The following is a 19,028-nucleotide window of genomic DNA, read 5'->3' on the forward strand; positions in this document are numbered from 1 at the left end:
TCAGAAGTGGTGAAGATAACGCTTAGATTACCCTGAAGAATTTAGGGAGGGTGGGGGATGAAGGTCTGTTAGTAACCAGAAACACATTAGTTGGGCATCAGTAAGGGGCAACATAAAGGAATGGTTCCCCTCAAAAACAAACCAAATTTTATACAAAAAAATGAAATGCAGCAGGCGCGATGGCTCACGCCTATAATCCCAGCACTTTGGGAGGACAAGACAGCGGATCATTTGAGGTCAGGAGTTCGAGACCAGCCTGGCCAACATGGTGAAACCTCATCTCTACTAAAAATACAAAAAATTAAGCCAGGCATGGTGGTGGGCACCTGTAATCCCAGCTACTTGGGAGGCTGAGGCAGAAGAATCGCTTGAATCTGGGAGGCGGAGGTTGTAGTGAGCCGAGATGGCGCCACTGCGCTCAAGCCTGGGCAACATAGTGAGACTCTGTCTCAAAAAAAAAAAAAAAAAAGAGATACAACTAACCATGTAAGTTAAAGGAGGGGCTTTTAAGACACAGATGTAGTGACTTAATTTAAATACTGGGTTTACTTAGCAAAAGTTCATTTCCCCAAGCCCTTCTGCTCAGGAATGAAAACATGGCAGACACAAAACATGGAATAGAGACCTGGCTTAAAGTCTCCCCTTGACACTTTGTACTTGTATGGCTTCTGGCAAGTTACTTAATAACTCTGTTTCTCACACCTTTAGGATGAGGATTATAACAATAACTACATCGCAAAGTTGTAATTAAATGAATTAGTGCGTGTTCAAAACCAAACCAGACCAAGTGGTTCAATAAATATCTGCTGAATAAATAAATGAATGAACAAAGTGGCACATGGGCCATCTTAGGCTTGGTGTATTTTTGTAGATTGCCGTTCTCTGTCCTACCACATGAAACTTGGATTCGGCCTTCTGTTCTCTGTCCTACTACATGAAACTTGGATTCAGCCTTCACTAAAGCTTTTAGAAACATACATATAAAGTGAGTATATCTGCATGAAATGGCCCCTATAGGAAGTTGGAAGGATTCTTTTAGAGGGCAGGAATGGGCTACAAGTAAAAAGGATCCCAGGGTGGGTGGAAACAGATAAAGATTTGTTCTAACCATTAGGACAGAATGTCATATGGCATAGCAATCAAGGCCAGATTCTCCCTCTGTAAGACCCCTAATAAGTATAAATTTAACTCAGAATTCATCTCTAATAACACAGCCACAGTCACAGTGATGTAACAGAAGGCTTTACTGAAAAGGTTGACAAATGAAAAGAGATCTAAAACCCAACAAATCTTTTAGTTAAAGGTTACTTGGAAACAGAATATAGTACCACCAAGTTATAAAAATGCAAAAAACAGCTTATACGAACTTTCTTTCGACAATGTCATTGTTTAAGAATGTAACTAAATTACTTTTGAGGTATTTCATAATACATGTTGGGTATTTTAAATAGTAAAAAAAAACATACATACGTGAATTCAGTAATGACTCAAATATTTTCTATTTAGTCTGATAAATTAATTGGCACTTAAAATAACTATACTTTATTCATAAAATATCCAAGATAAAGAATATGCTATATAAAATAACCAACTATTTAATAGTAACATGCTTACAGTGGCTCAAAGCTGAATGTGACAAATGTACTCCAGGAAAATGTATTTAACATTGGACCTAGCTATATTCTAATTCTAAACTTACTTTTTTGGGGTGTGGAGGGGTGGAGTCTTGCTATATTGCCCACGCTGGTCTTGAACTCCTGTGCTCAAGTGATCCTCCCATCTCAGCCTCCCAAGTAGCTGGGATTAAAGGTGAACACCACCACACTCGGATTAAACTTACTTCTATATGAAAAATAACCAGACTAACTTTTAAGGATTAGTGGTTCCACCAATTCAATTTTAAGACTACTAACAGAATTTTATAATATAAACGCCTACGATACAACAGCATACATAAGAAAAATATTTTTTAAAGTTTTAGTAATTCAAACCAAAACATGCTGTAAGTTTAAAAAAAATTCACTTAAAAATTAGTTGAAAAAAAATACACTTAACACTAGAGTACCTTTCTGAAGAAAAAACTTTTTATGACTTCAATGACATGTTATTTTTAAGCAGCAGCGGAAGTCTTAAACACCTTTACATGCTTCGAAATACTGTTGATGATCTGATTTTCAATACTGTATTGGGTGCCATTAAAGAGACCATTGTTCTTTGAATCAGTCTCTGTGTTGCTGTGGGAAACACGGTAAGGCAGAAGCACTGGAATCATGGAGGCAAATTACTGAAACACTGTGATACTGAAATACTGCTGGCTTCTGGAAGAATCTTCTGACATGTGGAATTAGACATCTGAAGTGTCGCTCCAATCAGTCACAGTTACTAAGCTGCTTTTTAATGTGCTTGATTCATTTTCTTGAAGTCCTGTAAGTGGTGGGCAGAGGCAGAAGAGAAGGCCTCAATGGTTAAACAAGCACATTGTCAAGTCTATAAAAATCCATAATTTCATATTGTCATTAATCACTCAGTGTCTAAATCTGTTCATGAATCCTCATCTCCCAACCCTCATGACCTATGTATAGGACGCCACTTTAAAATCCAACTGTGAATTGGTCGCATCTCTAGGATACACTCAGGACCCTTGGATGCAAGCTTCCGCCCTGCAGCCTACAAACAGCAGGGGCCACATCCTGCTTCCCACTCCTTCCCCAGCATTCAGCTCAGGGCCTGGATGTTGAAGGTGCTCAGTACATTTGTGTTGTAGTTACTGACTCTGAGTGAATAGATGGTAAAGAAAGAAGGATGAAATTAGCAAGCCAAGTAAAGTGTTAAAAACAGATTTTCTAGGTAGATAGGATTAACAACGAAGTCAATTTTAAAATGCCATGATTTTGAGCCAGTGAAATAGAGTGCAGAGAATTCCACTCAAGTTTGACTCTAGAAATGTGTTCCTCCAGGGGCACAGGTTTATGATGTTGGAGGAAAGAGACAGGAGATGTCCTTAGGGCATCCTCTTGGCCCTGTAAAGAGTCACTCTAATGCCAACAGGTCTCCTGGTTTTCAATAATTAGAGTTGATGCTTAGCACAGATAACTGATGCCAGTTATGCAACAGCTATGTTATAACTGGACAATGTGAGAGAAAAGGTAGCGTGAAGGACACAGGCAGCAACATCTTATCTTACAAAGGGGCGAGAGGCTGCTGAAAATGGAAAGAGCAAGGGTGGAGACATGCAGGTATTAATTTTAAATTACAGTCTGGGTGCAGTGGCTGACACCTGTAATCCCAACAGTTTGGGAGGCTGGGGTGGGAGGATCATTTGAGCCCAGGAGTTTGACACCAGCCTGGGCAAGCTGGTGAGACCCCATCTCTTAAAAAAAAAAAGTAATAAAATTATAAGTAGGAGTACAAAAACAGTGAAGAAGGCGTGAGAGGTGTGGTGGGTGGTGAAAATGAGCCAAGTCCCCATCTGTCTTTGCAGGACATCAACAGTTAATATCTAAAGTCAATGAATCAACAAAGAGTGGTTTAAGGCCATTACTGAGAGGCACAGAGCTACCGCTAATGAAGGTGGTGCGGTGGCATAGAGAAGCCTTGTGAACAACTCAGCTTTCAACATGTGCAAGAATTACTTTGACAAAAAAATTACAATTTTCTAATTAAAAAAAAATTACTAAGTTATTGGGCTTATCTAGGCTCTAGATTGGGGGATATGAAAATCATTTCAAGTAATTATCTCATAGTATTTCATCCCACTGACTACAAGGCTACAAGAGAAACCTCCCTTGGGAGAAAATGAAGAAAAATATTTAATAGGGAAACAGACTAATACAGAGAGACTGCCAGAAGAGTGGTCTCATTCAGGTATATGATCAGAAATTTTAATTCCTAAAAGGCATCTTCATGAAGAGAATACGTGTATAGACATTTTTAAAAATAATATAAAAGCTGGGCATGGTGGTGCACATCTGTAGTCACAGCTACTCAGGAGACTGAGGCAGAAGGATTGCTTGAGCCCAGGAGTTTGAATCCAGCCTAGGCAACATAGTGAGACCCCATATCCTTAAAAAAAAAAAAATAAAATAAAATAAAAATTTTTTTGAGACAGAGTCTCACTCTTTTGCCAGGCTGGAGTGCAGTGGCGTGATCTCAGCTCACTGCAACCTCCGCTTCCCAGGTTCAAGCGATTCTCCTGCCTTAGCCTCCCAAGTAACTGGGACTACAGGCGCGCACCACCATGCCCAACTAATTTTTGTATTTTTAGCAGAGACAGGGTTTCACCATGTTGGCCAGGATGGTCTCAATCTCTTGACCTCGTGATCTGCCCGCCTTGGCCTCCCAAAGTGCTGGGATTACAGGCGTGAGCCACTGCGCCTGGCCAAAAAAAAAAAAAAAATTAAAAGAATACAAACAATTTGGGGGCCACGAGCGGTGGCCCATGCCTATAATCCCAGCACTCTGGGAGGCCGAAGTGGGAGGACTGCCTCAGTTACTGGGGAGGCTGAGGTGGGAGGGCTGTTTGAGCCTAGAAGGTTAAGGTTGCAGTGAGCCATGATGGCCTGGGTGACAATAACACCGTTTCAGAAACAAAAAATAAAAATAAAAATAAATTAAAAATTTAAAGACTAAAGATTAGTCCTATAATTAAATAAAAATAACAAGTAAATATATATGAATCAGTGAGTTATGCATATCCAATCCTTATTTAAATAACATAAAGAAAGCACTGACAGCTTTTTTGTCTGATGATATACCAGCATAAGTTAATTAGATATTTATAAAGATGAAACACAACTAATAAGAAAATGGATCGAGCTTGTATTAGAGGGGAAAGCAGCAAACCTTCTCCCTTTGGCCCCTTAGGATTAAATGCGCCCCAGGCATTTAGCACATGAGCAAAATGTGGTTCATTTTTCGCAGGTGGAGGTTCCTTCTGTTCTTTCCCAGATTTTTTTCCCAAAGATATCTCTTCCTCTAGGGATGATATGTCCCAGTCTTCATCCTCCACATCCGCACACTAAAAGAAAGGCATGGAGAATAATTAATGTTGCTTAGAAAAAAATGGTGTCCCTCAATCATTTTATTGGTTAGACTGAGCAGCTAACACTGAACCATAAGGAAAGAAGTGGGGAACTATTAATACTTCCAAATCTAGTCATTTCTGCAGGGCAATGAAATAGATTTGGAAGTTGGTATTTTGAAATCTGAATCATCTCTTTTTCGTTTCTGCCATGGAAATATATGTTTCCTACTCTACCAATCATGAATGTAGAAAATTCCAGAAATACTACACTGTAGCGATATGAAACTCTAAAAGTCAGGGTGCTCCGGAGTAGGAGTGAGGCCTGCTCTTGCTTCTTACCTCTGTGATAATAATGACATCTAACTGTGGGTACATCAGACCAACCGAATAGCCCCCAACTGAAAGGTGCACACAGTTCTACCATGCACTTCCTAAAGAAAGATGCTTTCGCTCTCTCTTGAATGTCACAGGACTTTCTGTCATTTTTGGCTTGTGTAACACAAATAGTATTAACTAATAAAAGTAATTTGACAAAATGCCCTGGACTGGAGGACCAGTCAACACAGATGAGCTGTGCCCAGAAATACAATGGGAGAGCTCCATCCACAGAAACACTTCTGGCGCCCTGGCTGTTAGAACCACTGGGAAAATGTTTAGGCTTCTTCTCTAATGCAGACAGAGGAGCTTGGGCTCCACCCTCACTTCGGCTCCCAAGTGGAGCTAAACCCTCAAAAGTACCTAAGGTTTCATGCCAGGGTAGTGGAGAAGATCTGAAGGGCCCCAGTTCTGGCCAGTCACAAATGTCTTTGTACAAACCATTTGATATCTGCAAGTATCAAATAATACATGTGACAGGATCTTGAAAACCTGTAAATTGTGATGCTTATTATGTATTGTTACAGTTATCACTCCAATATCTTTGTCTATGGAATGGAAAGAAATGCAATACTGAGAACAAGAAAGATGAAAATCTCAACCTCTACTCTACCAGCTAACTATCTGTTTTATATTTCACTACAAAAAGTGTGACCATTAAGGTGCTGTCCAAAGACAAATTTATGTATATGTAGCAAGTAAAAGTGATTTCACCTTTAGTTCTTGTAATTCTTCTTTTTTGATAAACATCTCAGGAACATTAGTTCCACCGACCGGTTTATTCACATTTTTGTGATGTGGAAACATCTTTTCAACTTTTTCAGTAGGTGTTTTAACGGCGACTCCTATAAGATCATAAAAATTAGGCAAGTTAAGTATTTAAAAATTTAATCTAACTTTAGTTCCAAAATAACCTTACAGGAAACTTTCAAAGAGTCTAAGCTTTGGAAGTAATTATGTATTATTAAAATAAAATCAGTTGATGTACTTCGGGGTTAGAAAATTTAACACACAATCCTTAAAAAAATCATAATCCTTCAGACTATGAGCTATAACGTTTTCATTTTATTTAATTAATTAAAAAAAAATAGAGACGAGGTCTTGCTATGCTGCCTAGGCTGGTCTTGAACTCTTGGGCTCAAGCAATCCTCCTGCCTCGTCCTCCCAAAGTGCTGGGATTACAGGTGAGAGCGACTGTGCCTGGCCTAAAGTTTTCATTTTAAATCAAAGAAAGAGGATCTCATTCAAGTGTGTGGTCAGAAATTAATTTCAGTGAGATAACCTGCATGAGTGGAATATTCATATGGGTATTTACAAAAACAATATGAATTTTTAAATGAATTATATTTTATCTAATTATATAAATACATGGTATATACCCATTATATACAATATAAATTATATCCAACAATATATTAAATATAATAAATTACATACAATATATTAAATATAATAAATTACATCTGATATGTTTAAAATATATAATTTAAAAATTGCATTAAGCTGAATTTTTTAAAAAAATAGTGACCCATCAGCTCTACTTCTCTTCATTAAATATTTGCAGTGACAGGCTAAGATCTTGTCTTCCTTTAGTATTACTCCAGCTCCAAGAGGCAGCACAGTGTATTAGAACAGCCATTCTCATAGTCACCCAGTGTCCTGGGTTGACGTGTGTCCCTCTAAATTCACATGTTGAATTTCTAAACCCCATTGCTTAGAATGTGACCTTATTTGGAGGCACAGTCTTTGCAAAGGAAATCAAGGTAAAGTGAGGTCATTAGGGTGGGCCCTAATCCAATGTCCTTATACAAACGAGACATCTGGACAGAGATGCACACAGAGGGAAGATGATGTGAGGATGCACAAGGAGAAAACAAGTCAAGGACAGAGGCGTGGAACAGACCCTCCCTGGCAGCCCTCACAGGAACCAACAGCGCAAACACCTTGATCTTGTACTTCCAGCCTCCAGAACTGTGAAGCAAGAAGGTTGTGTTCCTTAAGCCACCCAGTTTATGGTACTGTTATAGCAGCCCTAGCAAACTAATACACCAGGTATCATTCCCAACTCCTTCCTCTCCTTCAACTGGAACGTGCTAAACCCTGCCCATTTTCCGTGGGTGCCTCTGGGATCCGCTGCATCTGTTCCTTGCACACCCTCCCAGCTCAGACTCCCAGTGCTCGGTACACACGGGTGAGGACCACTGTCCTAAATAAAGTTTCCAGAGAGTTTTCCAAGGTAACAGCTCACCTGCGGGCTTGGGAGAATCATCAGTGTCTTCGATTTCGCTTCCCTCGGTCCCGTCCGCGTCACTTTTCACTGTGTTCTTCCCGAAGCTGCCCTTGTTTTGCGATGGCGGCACAGGAAGTGGGCCTGGGGATGCGTATGCCCGGATGAGGTCGTCGTCCTCCTGCTCCTCCTCTGAACTAAAAGGAGGGGTCCTACACAAATCAACACCGAGACAGGGGCGCTGTTTTCGTAACGCTTTAGGATTTATGATATTAAGAGATGTGCCTCTTAAAGTGGTGGCACCTTTCTCAGGTAATTCTCAGTGGGCAAAAGTGCCTTTGGGGCTATGGCCAAGATGGCGGCGAGGCCAGAGGTTATACCCACGGCTGTAGCATCCTCCCACGCCCAGATCTCTGCCAGCCACGGGGCATGTTTATCAAAATGGGCTGAAGCTGGGGCCTGTCTCCTCTAAACCCAAATGTGTAAATATATATTCTTAATAATTTTGGTTTTCACACACCTAAGAAAAACATTTCCTCAGTAAAACCACTCCATCTTTTAAAATTGTGTCGTTACTTACAGCTTCTTTATACTGCACCTTCTTGCAAAGAGCTTTCACATACACAATCTCATTTGTATTATCACATGAATTATTACCCCCATTTTAAAGTGAAATAGAAGTTCAAAGCAGTGTTCGTTCATTTAAATAATATTTATTGGGCACCTAAATTCCAGACAACGTGTCAGTCTTGTACATGTTGATTCATTCACACCACATCCCAAGAAATAATGCTCTTCCTATGAGATTATGTATAAGAAAAGTGCTTTTGAAGGGTGAATCATTGTTTATTGTCTCTAATACACAGTGCCTCAATGAAAAGATATTTATGTCATCAATATCTCCAGAACAATGCAATGATGATTAAATTATTCATGATAAAATTAGTCTTACTCATAATTAGTAACAATATACCTACAATTTATTGAGTACCCACAAGTGCCAAGCACTGAGCCAAGCCCTCTTCATACATTCCCATTTAATTTGTAGAACTATCTCGTGAAAAAGGCAGCATTATTCCATATTACAGATAAGGAAATTGAGACTTAAAACATCCCATACTACAGATAAGAAAACAGGCTTAAAACAGTAATCAACTAAATCAGTAGCACACAGGTGATGAGCAACTGGGCTAGGGTTTTTAGTATCCTAAGAGAACCTAAGAGAGGAAGATCTACTAGGGTCAGTATTAACTTCCACAAAAAACTGGAACACTAAATTATTACATTTAAAACAAACTTACACTGTCATGAGCCTAGCCATAAAAACTCAACATCAGCCATTTAAGTTAAATGTACTTATTGATAAATTACTCAACATTATAGGGGGGTGGACATAAGAATGACTCAGGTGTCTTGCTTCTTAATGGAGTCCACATGTGGTTAAGGGCTATTGACTTATGTAATAACTGATAAAGAAACAAAGACATGTCACAAATAACATATCACAAAGGAATGACAAATTATGATATTAAATAATTACGGCTTCATTCAACCATAATGAGCACGCTACTTTAAAATGAAAGGAATGTTCAGTGAAAATAATTTTTTAAATGACCCTCCCATCCCCGTCAATACTCACGTAATAGTTGAAGACTTTCTGGGAAAAGGATCTTCCATGACATTTTTCTTAATTCTAAAAAAACAACAGAAAAATATTTTTAAATTGCATAAGTTAATAATATAATTTCACATACATTTCTATGGAACTGGTGATTTTTGCTTTTGACATACACTAACAAGGAAGAGCAGCAACAAAAGTCACCCAGCGTCAATAAGAGACTGGTAGGAATTACAAGTGTGATTCTCAGTTGGACCAAACACTGTTATGGACTCAATGTCTGTGTCACCCCTGCCCCAAATACATATGCTAAAGACCTGACCCACAGTATGATGGCATCTGGGGGGCCTTTGGGAGGTGATTAAGTTTAGATGAGGTCATGTGGATGGGGGCCCCCATGATGGGATTGGTGCCTTATAAGAAGAGGAAGCGATGTATCTCCTTCAGATGTATCTCCACCATCTGGAGGCATGGCAAGAAGGCAGTCGTCTGCAAGGCAGACAGCCTTCACCGGAACCTGACTATACTGGCATCCTGATCTTGGACTTTCAGCCTCCAAAATGGGGAGAAAATAAATTTCTGTGAAGCCACCCAGTCTATGGTATTTTGTTAAAGCAGCCTGAGCTAAGACAAACACTGATAAAATAAATCTGAGGGCTGAAATACTCACTTTGGAACAGATGTCCTATCAGTAGAAACAGCTTTTTGTCTAATCAGTTGTCTGTTTTTGGAAGGAAGTTGTATCATTTTGGGTACTTCTCCAGTTGAAAGGGTATCCATTTGAGAAACACTGCACTGATCTGGAATATAGTGTCATTCATGAGTCTCCATTACCTTTATGATCAGTAAGTGAAAAGCAAAGGTAAATGGTATAATACCCCCTATGCTGCTGTGGCAATGAACAATCCCATCTCTAGGGTTTAAAGCCAGACTCTAGGGTTGTTGTTTTGTTTTTACTGTAAAAACAAAATCCAAGACCCAGCATTTAATAGTACAAACAGTAAAAGAGTTGCCAATGAAGTGGCGAAGTTTGTTAACCATTTAAAATTATAATAATTTGTTTAATGATATCTTGTGGTGAAAAAAGAAGAAAAAAAGAAAAAGTTGTTAAATTAATCTCCCATTTGCAGTGGGTAACAAGCTTACCTGAAGAGAGTAGTGCTTTCTCCTCAATTTTACAGCTGACTTGATGTTCAAGGAATTCTCGAATTTGATGAAAGTTAGGTATTTCTCTTTCTTGCTTATGTCTTTCTGATTCCACACTTTTTAGTACTCTATGCAATTGATCACTTGAAATGCCACGTATATCCTGAAAGAATAAGATGTTAAGTTGGCCAGTTATCCTGGGAGGTTTCATTTCATGGGCATATATCAGCATTAACTGTGCCAACATTTCAATCCATCCTTACAGGGCTCCAGTTGTGTGTAGAGGGTAAGGGTGCCCCAACAAGTAACACACTGTCCCCAAAGGGGCCATGTGTTCAGTTGGGCACATAAGGCATGCATATGTTTATGACTGGCTGACCGACGAGGCTGTGTGTCATAAGGACCCAATGAGTCTACAAAGGCTAGAAGAATTCCAGGGAGGGAGGCCATCGAAGGCCCCAGTGGCCAGAGAAGGCTGAAAGGGGAGGCTGAGCTGTGGCCTGAAGGACAGGTGGAGTCAAACAAGTAAAAACAAAGATAAATTTCCAGATGGGTAGGCATGAGATAGGGACACCTGTGAGAAAGGAAGCTGTCGAGGCAGAAACAGGTAAGGCACGTCCCACAGGCTAATGCTTAAAAAGACCTGGGTGATGAAACCAGCAGAAGAGACTAAATGCCAACCCAAAAGGCTGAAAGGTTATTCTACAAGGAACAATAGGTCATCAGAGAATCAGAGGTGACTTCTTTTTTTTTTTTTTTCCTGAGACAGAGTCTCACCCTGTTGCCCAGGCTGGAGTGCAATGGTGCAAACTCAGTTCACTGCAACCTCCACCTCCCAGGTTCAAATGATTCTCTTGCCTCAGCCTTCCGAGTAGCTGGGATTACAGGCACCCGCCACCATGCCCAGCTAATTTTTGTATTTTTAGTAGAGATGGGGTTTCACCGTGTTGGCCAGGCTAGTCTCGAACTCCTGACCTCGTGATCCACCTGCCTTGGCCTCCCAAAGTGCTGGGATTACAGGCATGAGCCACCGTGCCCAGCTAGAGGTGACATTTAACTATGAAAATAGCATAATTAAAGAGACAATTTGAGAAAAGTCATCTAGATTTGATGAGAATCTAGACAGAAGAAAACTAGTTAAAGGGATATTTGTTGAATAACAGTGTCTCACACACACAGCTACCTCCCATCTTTGTTCCCATCCCCCTTGCTTCCCTCAGCCTTCCCAGTCCCAGGGAGTGGCCATACCACCCACCCAGTTGCCCAGGACAGAAATCTCCATCATCAGATTAAGTACCACCTCCAAGAAGAAGTTTTCTCTGACCTCAGTTATTCAATCAACCCCCTCCTCTACTTTTCCTTTATTTCACCTCATATAATCTAAATTAGAGAGCTCCCATTTGTCTGGGAAATCATTTGTTTCATGCCTGTCTTCCTATACCATGTAGCTGGAGGATAAGACCTAATACTGTACAAATGTCAATCCTTCCTACTTAATATACAAAATTTAAAACAATTTCAATCAGAATCCCAACAAGGGTTATTCTGGAAGTTGAAAAGTTATTCCTAAAGTTCACTGGAAAACAAAACATGGAAGAATTACCAATAAATTTTTGAAATAAGACTAATGAAGAAGGCATGGCCTATAAAAGATATTAAAACACAGGACAAAGCTACTACAATTAAATTAGTATGGTATGGGAAAAGGAACACACAAAAAAACAAGGTAAAACAGTTGAAAGTCCAAAAACAAATCCAAATATATATAGGGATTTCTTATATGACAAAAATGTCCTTTTAAATAAATGGAGAAACTATGGATTATTCAACAAATGATATTGGGACACCTGATCCAACTGGAAATTAAGTTAGCTCTCCAAATCACTGTTTCAAAACCTAACTCTTAAAGCCCAGATAGACAAAAACAAAATAAGCAAAACAACAAACAAAAAACTAGGAAAACCTCTCCAAGCATTAGAGAAAAAAAAGGATGTTTTAATAATCTTAGGATAAACGAAAATGTCCCAATTAAAATTAAAACTCAAAAAACCACTTGCAAACAACCAATATGGAAAACTACAATTTTAAGAAACAATCTGCACAGGAACCACACACATTCCATGAATGTCTTTGATTTCCACTGCCCAAAGGGTGGTCAAAACCCACCTAAAAAGGGTCTATGTGGAAATTTAAAAAGACTGACTGAGTTGATGAAAGATGTGGAGCAACTGAACTCTCAAACACTGTTAGGGACAGTGTGAGTTGGTACAAGGACTTTGGAAAACTATTTGACAACAGCTACTGTACTAAACATATGCCTACCCTTTGACTCAGCAATTTCATCCCTAGATATATATTCAAGAAAAAGAAATGCCCATGTTCACCAAAAGACATGTACAAGAATTAATAGCCAAGAAGAGCCCCAAAATAGACACACAAATGTCCATCAGCAGGGAAGAGATAAACTGTAGCATATTCACACAATAGAATGCTATAAGGTAATAAATAAGAACAAACTACTGCTACATGAAACAACAGGTATGAATCATATAGATAAAATCATAAGCAAAAGAAGATATAAAATATTACACAGTGTATGACTCCACTTTTATGAGGTTCAAGAACAAGCAAAACTAAGTCAGAATACCCTTTCCCTCCGATTGGGAAGTAGGGGGTGATACTGACTAGCAGAAAGTGAAAGAGAGTCTTCCAGAGTGTTGGAAATGTTCAATCTCATCATTTGGGTGCTGGTTATAGATCATACACACACATCCATGTACATACAAATCCACCTATATACATAAAATTATGCAAACATGTATACCCACAAATATAGCCACATACACACATACTTCTGAAAACATACACAATCATCTATATACATACATATACATAAATGTGTATACACATATCATATACACAAATGTGTATACACATACACAGATATCTGCATACACACATGGATACATACATGTATATATACATAGCTACATGCACACATACACTATACACATCCACGTGTGTACCCATGCATGCATATGTGCTCACAAGCTTTGCATATATGTGTATATATGCATATGTAGATGCACTTTTTTATATACATATAAACTAATGAAGTTCAATTAAGATTTGTGTCTTTTATGTATGTCAATAAAAATATAAAAAGCAAAAAGAATCTATATATGATATACCAAAATTATTCAATCTGGCAACAATATGAAATCCAATCCATTCATCCATTCATTCAACATGTATTAATGAAGTGCTGGTTTTGTAATAGGCAATGATTTGAGGTTAATATCAGAATGTAAGCAGCACTGTGACTGCCTAGATACAAACCCTGGCTCCTTCATTACTAGCTGTGAGACATTAATCAAGTTACTTACCTTTTCTGTAAACTGTCAAGATACTAATGTCATTTATTTCAGAGATTTGTTTCTATGTTTAAATGAGTTAATATTTGTTAAGGTCGTAGAAATGTGCCAGGCACACAGTGAATGCTATTCAAGTGTTTGATAAATAGGTCACATTAGCCTCTGTTCTCCAAACATGGACAGAATTGATGTGCTTTCTTCTCTTCCATGATCATTTCTAATTTAGAAAACAAAACATAGCAAAACTAGCAAATATTCCAAAAATGAATGAACATACTGCATTAATCCCCAAGGTTTCCAGTTTCTCCATCAAGTTCTGCTCCACCATTGTTCTTAGTCCCTTAGTGAGGGAGGAGTTACTCTTCAAAGCTTTCCTTAAATGCATTTTGTCGTTATTTAATTTCTGTTCATTTTCCCTTCCTGAAATAAGGTTTTAAAAATGTGTTAAAAAAAGAATTAAGCAAATACATCAAAAATCTCTAAGCAGAAAACGGCAAACCACAGCTTTTAAGCAGCAAGTAAGTATTTGTGATGTTTTAAAGTTTTTGGATATTTTAGTCACTCAGCACAACACAGAATGCTTAAGTTATGCAGCTTTTAAAACTATTTTATGTCGGCTTCAAAACTTCAGTATTTTCAAAGACTGGATCACTTAATCAGATGACAACTATAGATATATATGTATCTATAGAAGCATGATGGAAAAAAAATTTATTTAGGAGTTTAATGTTTTATCACTAGAATTATATCACTATTTCCTGAAAAATTCATCTCCAAGCTCACTCAGTTAGAATTTATGTATCATCTTATGAAGAAAAAGCCCAATTTACTTTAAATAATTAAAACTTTTTGGCCAGGCTCAGTGGCTCACACCTGTAATCCCAGCACTTTCGGAGGTTAAGGTGAGTGGATCACTTGGACCCAGGAGTTTGAGATTAGCCTGAACAACATAGCGAGGTCCCATTTCAATTTATTTTAAATATAAAAATTTTTTTTCAAAGTTTTTTAGTTACTAGAAGCTAAGTACATATAAAATTTCAAGATGTGAAAATCATTATCCCCTTCAAAATATTTACCAAAATGAAAAAGGATAACAAAAGTCTTAGCAAAAGTGTATTTTGTTTAAAACAACTTATAATTAAAAACAAAGAAACCAAAAACAATAGGACATACTCTCCTCACTTCCATCCCTATCCCTTTTTTATTCCCCACTAAAAAAAAAGTCAAGTTCAAGACAGTTTGGAGAAGAATGATGGCATAACCTTTAAAAATCTGAGTCCTTATGTACAAAGGAACAGAAGACTTCATTAAAGAGATGCGATGTTTGGCAGTTCAGACCCTTAGTGACTGTCAAAAGCCTGATCTGGGAGAAATGTGACAACTATACTACCATTTTGGAGTCTAATCTCCTAACAGGGGCATTTTGCCCACCAAAGGGTGGCATCAAATGCCATTTCCTAGGTGTAGGGCTCCAGGCCACCCGAGAGACTCTCCCTTCTGCTGCTGCCTCACCCATCTCAGCAGACAGGATTCTTAATACCCATACTACTTGGATTTGCAGGAGATCTTGAACAAAATGCCTTTTTGTTTAAGATGTTTTCTAAACACCAGTTCAATTCCCACATTAAAAAATATTTCTATTAAATAAATAGATGGTTTTATTGAAAGCAAAATTAGTCAAATTACTTTTGTGTACATTAAATAGAAGAACAAAATCCTGCACAAAAATACTATTCTATGTTTTGCTATTGCAGCTTGCTAAGCTGAAGTGATAAAACTGCATATAATTATATATTAAAAGTCAGAACTAATCTTAAATCTTATATTATCAGCAATCATGCTGCTGTTTAACCACCGATGTTTACAAATATTCTGAAACCACCAAAAAAAGCACTTCTATGAACAATCCATCAAAATCATAGCTGCAGCCACTATGTCACTGGCTTTGGCTTCTAGGTGGCCATCAAGTGTGCAACTGTCTAGGGCCAAAAATAAAAAGAGGCACCGAGAGAGCCTGGAAGTCTTGGTGCTACCATTGAAATAGACATACCCCCTACCCCAATTATGTGAAGACTCTTTTGGCCAATATCTCAGATAATGAAGGACGTACACAGAAGTGTTGCCTAAAAAGAGGCTCTGCGCCCTGTTTTCTCTGGGACTTGGGGCCACATACAGGGGCAAGCGATGCCTGGAATGACTTGGTTGCAGTTAGAAGAGCTGTAAAGCCTTTGCCGTTAGTTGTTGAATTCATTTGCTGATGTGTCTGTGATCATCCTCAGCTCTGATGACAGGTTCATTTTGATGACTGAGTTCCCCAAACTACTGCAGATTACGCATTTCCCCCTGTCCTCGAATTCACCTTATATACTGGTGCTTGCTTTGGGAAACCATTTATGAATAATTAGAGCACCCTTGGTAAAGATTCTTACAAGGGTGGGGCTGGCCAATGGAAGCAAGAGAAAGAATGTAGAGTAAGCAGGGAAAAATAAAGTTTTTATGTAGAAGTGGAATTAATCACTTGAAAATCAATCACAGCTGAAGATTTTAGTTAAAGCACATATTGCTCACCAAGACCAAGACAATACTTTCTAAAGACTAGCATTTCCTTCAAATACAAATTTTCAAACACAAACAAGCAGATGCCCAGGCTAATGCACAACAGTCCATACATGGGATCAGTTTTATCAGACATACAACATCCCATTTATGGTAAACAAATAATTGTAGCAGGAAGCAAATGATTTTTAAAAATCCTTGAATTTCTGAGTTGGAAGGGAATTTATCTACCACCTAGTAATGATAGATTTTTGACATGAGGATACTAGAAACAGCAGTAACTTCCCCAAAGGCCATCCAGATGGTCCTGTAGAGGCCACATCAGCTTCGCTTTCTCCATTTGCTCTCTGCACTAAACTATGGACAGTAGAAAACCTGGATGTTGTCACTAATTAAACTCAACAACCTGAAGCAGGCTCTTAATCCCCCTATGTTTTCTTTCTGGAAAATAAAATGCCCTCTAAGATCCCTTCTGGCCCTCACATTCTAGCATCTATAAAACTGCAAGATCAAGTATGCCTTTGCTCAAAAAGCAGGTACACAGAAATATGCATGAATTACTTCTTAGTAAAAGCCACAGTGTTTTTGCAAACCACTGCCAAAATTGAGCTTCTCAGGCACTTATCTGCAAAATGTTAGCACAAGCTGAGGAATTTATTGATGGCAATTAATCTGCTGCCAGTATGTTAACTCCACAGAGGTGCTAGAAGGAGGCAGTCACTGGTTTCTGCAGTGGTGCACGTGGACCCTGGGGTGTTTTCTATGGTCCTCAGCACTCTCCTGTCTACCACCAGAGGTGAACACATGGAGCATGACAAGAGTTATTTTCTTTTCCAGTCCAGCCCCCTAAATGTGGCAGCACCCAATGGTGGTGTTTGCTGTCAGTGATTCCAAACTACCATCTTACATTGACTGGAAGAGCTCTAAAAGCACAGGCAGAGGGATGCAGTGAGTGAAATCTGGAACTGGAAGTTACAAGACCACTCTGGGTGATGGTGGACAATTATGATTCCTATAGGAACCCTCACTGAGTCGTTTTTCAAGTGAGTGTGAACTACATGACCTGAAGTTCTAGTTTTGAAAGTACGTGACGTTTTCTACGAACCTCCTGACATGTCTCACAGATTCTTCAAGGAATATGGGATTTTATATCTTGGACATCAGTAAATGATATGTATGTAGGAGAGCGGAAGCATGTTACTTGCAAGCAAAATGATGTGTCATTATTCAGAACTCAAATAGGGTAAGATTTGTTCTTCCCGTTTCTGGAAAACCAATAGAGATGGTTGAAAATCACTTAAAGACAATATTTTTTAAGCACTATTTCTCTTCAACCTATAGGGCTCAGAAGCTTAAACGCCTACATAAAGCAAAGAAGGCAATGTGGGGCAAAAGAGTTGAGGGGGATTATGGCAAACCGAAGGTTGCTTCCATAGCCAGTGATGGCGGCTCAGCCCTGCTAAATGTTGCTAAGTAGACCATGCGCCCAGGGTTTCCAGGGTATTGTATTGTGGCACAAAACAAATAATTTTAAAAAAACAACAACCAGAATTTCTGAGTTGGAAGGGACTTTATCACCTAGTGATAGATAATTAAATTGTGTAGAGATTGCACTACAATTAAATATTGGCAACCTACTGTACAATAGTTGCTAATAGTGCAGCTTGAACAAGTCAGCGTCTGTGGAATCGATTCAGCCTGCAGGATCTCATTTGATGCCTGGGCTGTGGTGGTCTTTAAGGTGCTGGAAGTGTCTGGGAATGACCCCCCCAGCAATTTATTTGTTTAGCAATGGAACAAGGCTGAGGACCCCATAAGAAGGTAACAATATCTTTTAAAGTTATGCTCATCAGAGTACCCCAAAATTTCCCTCAACAAGTTTTTATGGCTTTATGTAATTTAATGTACCTATAGTCACTCTTGTTTCTGAAAGAAGCAGGTTTCTAAACATTGGAACAGCAATTACAAAGAAATAAGGAGGAAATGAAGCAACTAAAACCAAACTCTTCAAAATCAGTGCCAAACATGAACAACTATTGGGACAGGAAGATATGCAATCCTAAACTAAATGGTCTGTCTAAAATATACAACGTCAAGACAAATTACAAAGATACACGGAAGCAAAATAAACAAACCCTATAAAAATATCAAAAAGTTACTGATCATTAGCATAGCAAAATAAGACTTGAAAGTGTATATCATATAGGTATTATGAATATGCCTGATGTAGTCAGTTCTCAATTTGTAGCCTTATAAAAATAAAAATAAAATGGTAAATGTCTAGAGAACAAGGGAAGAGTTATAATAAATACTGAATTTATATATTAGGATATATATCATTTGACTTCTTTTCCTGACAAAAATGACAAAACCAGAACCCATATAAGTATTGACAATTTGCTTTCTCCTAAAGAAGTGATATATGGTGAATTATTATTATTATTAATAGGAAAAAATTATGATAGACTGATTCAAATATAATTGTTTTCAAAATCTACAAATCTAGCATTAGAAAATGTTCCTCATAATTAAACTTTCTTCATAGACTTTAAAAACTAATTGACAGAAAATAATTTTTAGGACTATCAAATGAAATGAGTAAGCAGTAATAATTATCTCCCAACACCTGTAACAGCTCCCAAATTCCACCATAAAGATACTGTTTTGCACATAAATATTCCACATCCAGAACTTAGACATGATGCTTTT

The 19,028-nt window shown here is 38.3% G+C and overlaps 1 protein-coding gene across 2 annotated transcripts in view; it reads right to left on the reverse strand.

Moving 5' to 3' along the window:
• Positions 1-1,226: 1,226 nt before the first annotated feature.
• DZIP1 (DAZ interacting zinc finger protein 1) overlaps positions 1,227-19,028 on the reverse strand; it is a 63,634-nt gene continuing 45,832 nt past the window's right edge. For both annotated transcript variants that reach the window (XM_003832025.5, XM_055096907.2), the window contains 8 exons: positions 14,041-14,183; positions 10,390-10,552; positions 9,914-10,043; positions 9,265-9,318; positions 7,647-7,837; positions 6,113-6,243; positions 4,843-5,017; positions 1,227-2,424 (listed from right to left, as the gene is read on the reverse strand). In XM_003832025.5, coding sequence (XP_003832073.4) covers positions 2,345-2,424; positions 4,843-5,017; positions 6,113-6,243; positions 7,647-7,837; positions 9,265-9,318; positions 9,914-10,043; positions 10,390-10,552; positions 14,041-14,183 — 1,067 coding nt within the window. In that variant the 3' untranslated portion in view covers positions 1,227-2,344. The remainder of the gene's footprint in view (positions 2,425-4,842; positions 5,018-6,112; positions 6,244-7,646; positions 7,838-9,264; positions 9,319-9,913; positions 10,044-10,389; positions 10,553-14,040; positions 14,184-19,028) is intronic.

This window comes from Pan paniscus, chromosome 14, assembly GCF_029289425.2.
Source record: "Pan paniscus chromosome 14, NHGRI_mPanPan1-v2.0_pri, whole genome shotgun sequence".
NCBI classification, from domain to species: Eukaryota; Metazoa; Chordata; class Mammalia; order Primates; family Hominidae; genus Pan; species Pan paniscus.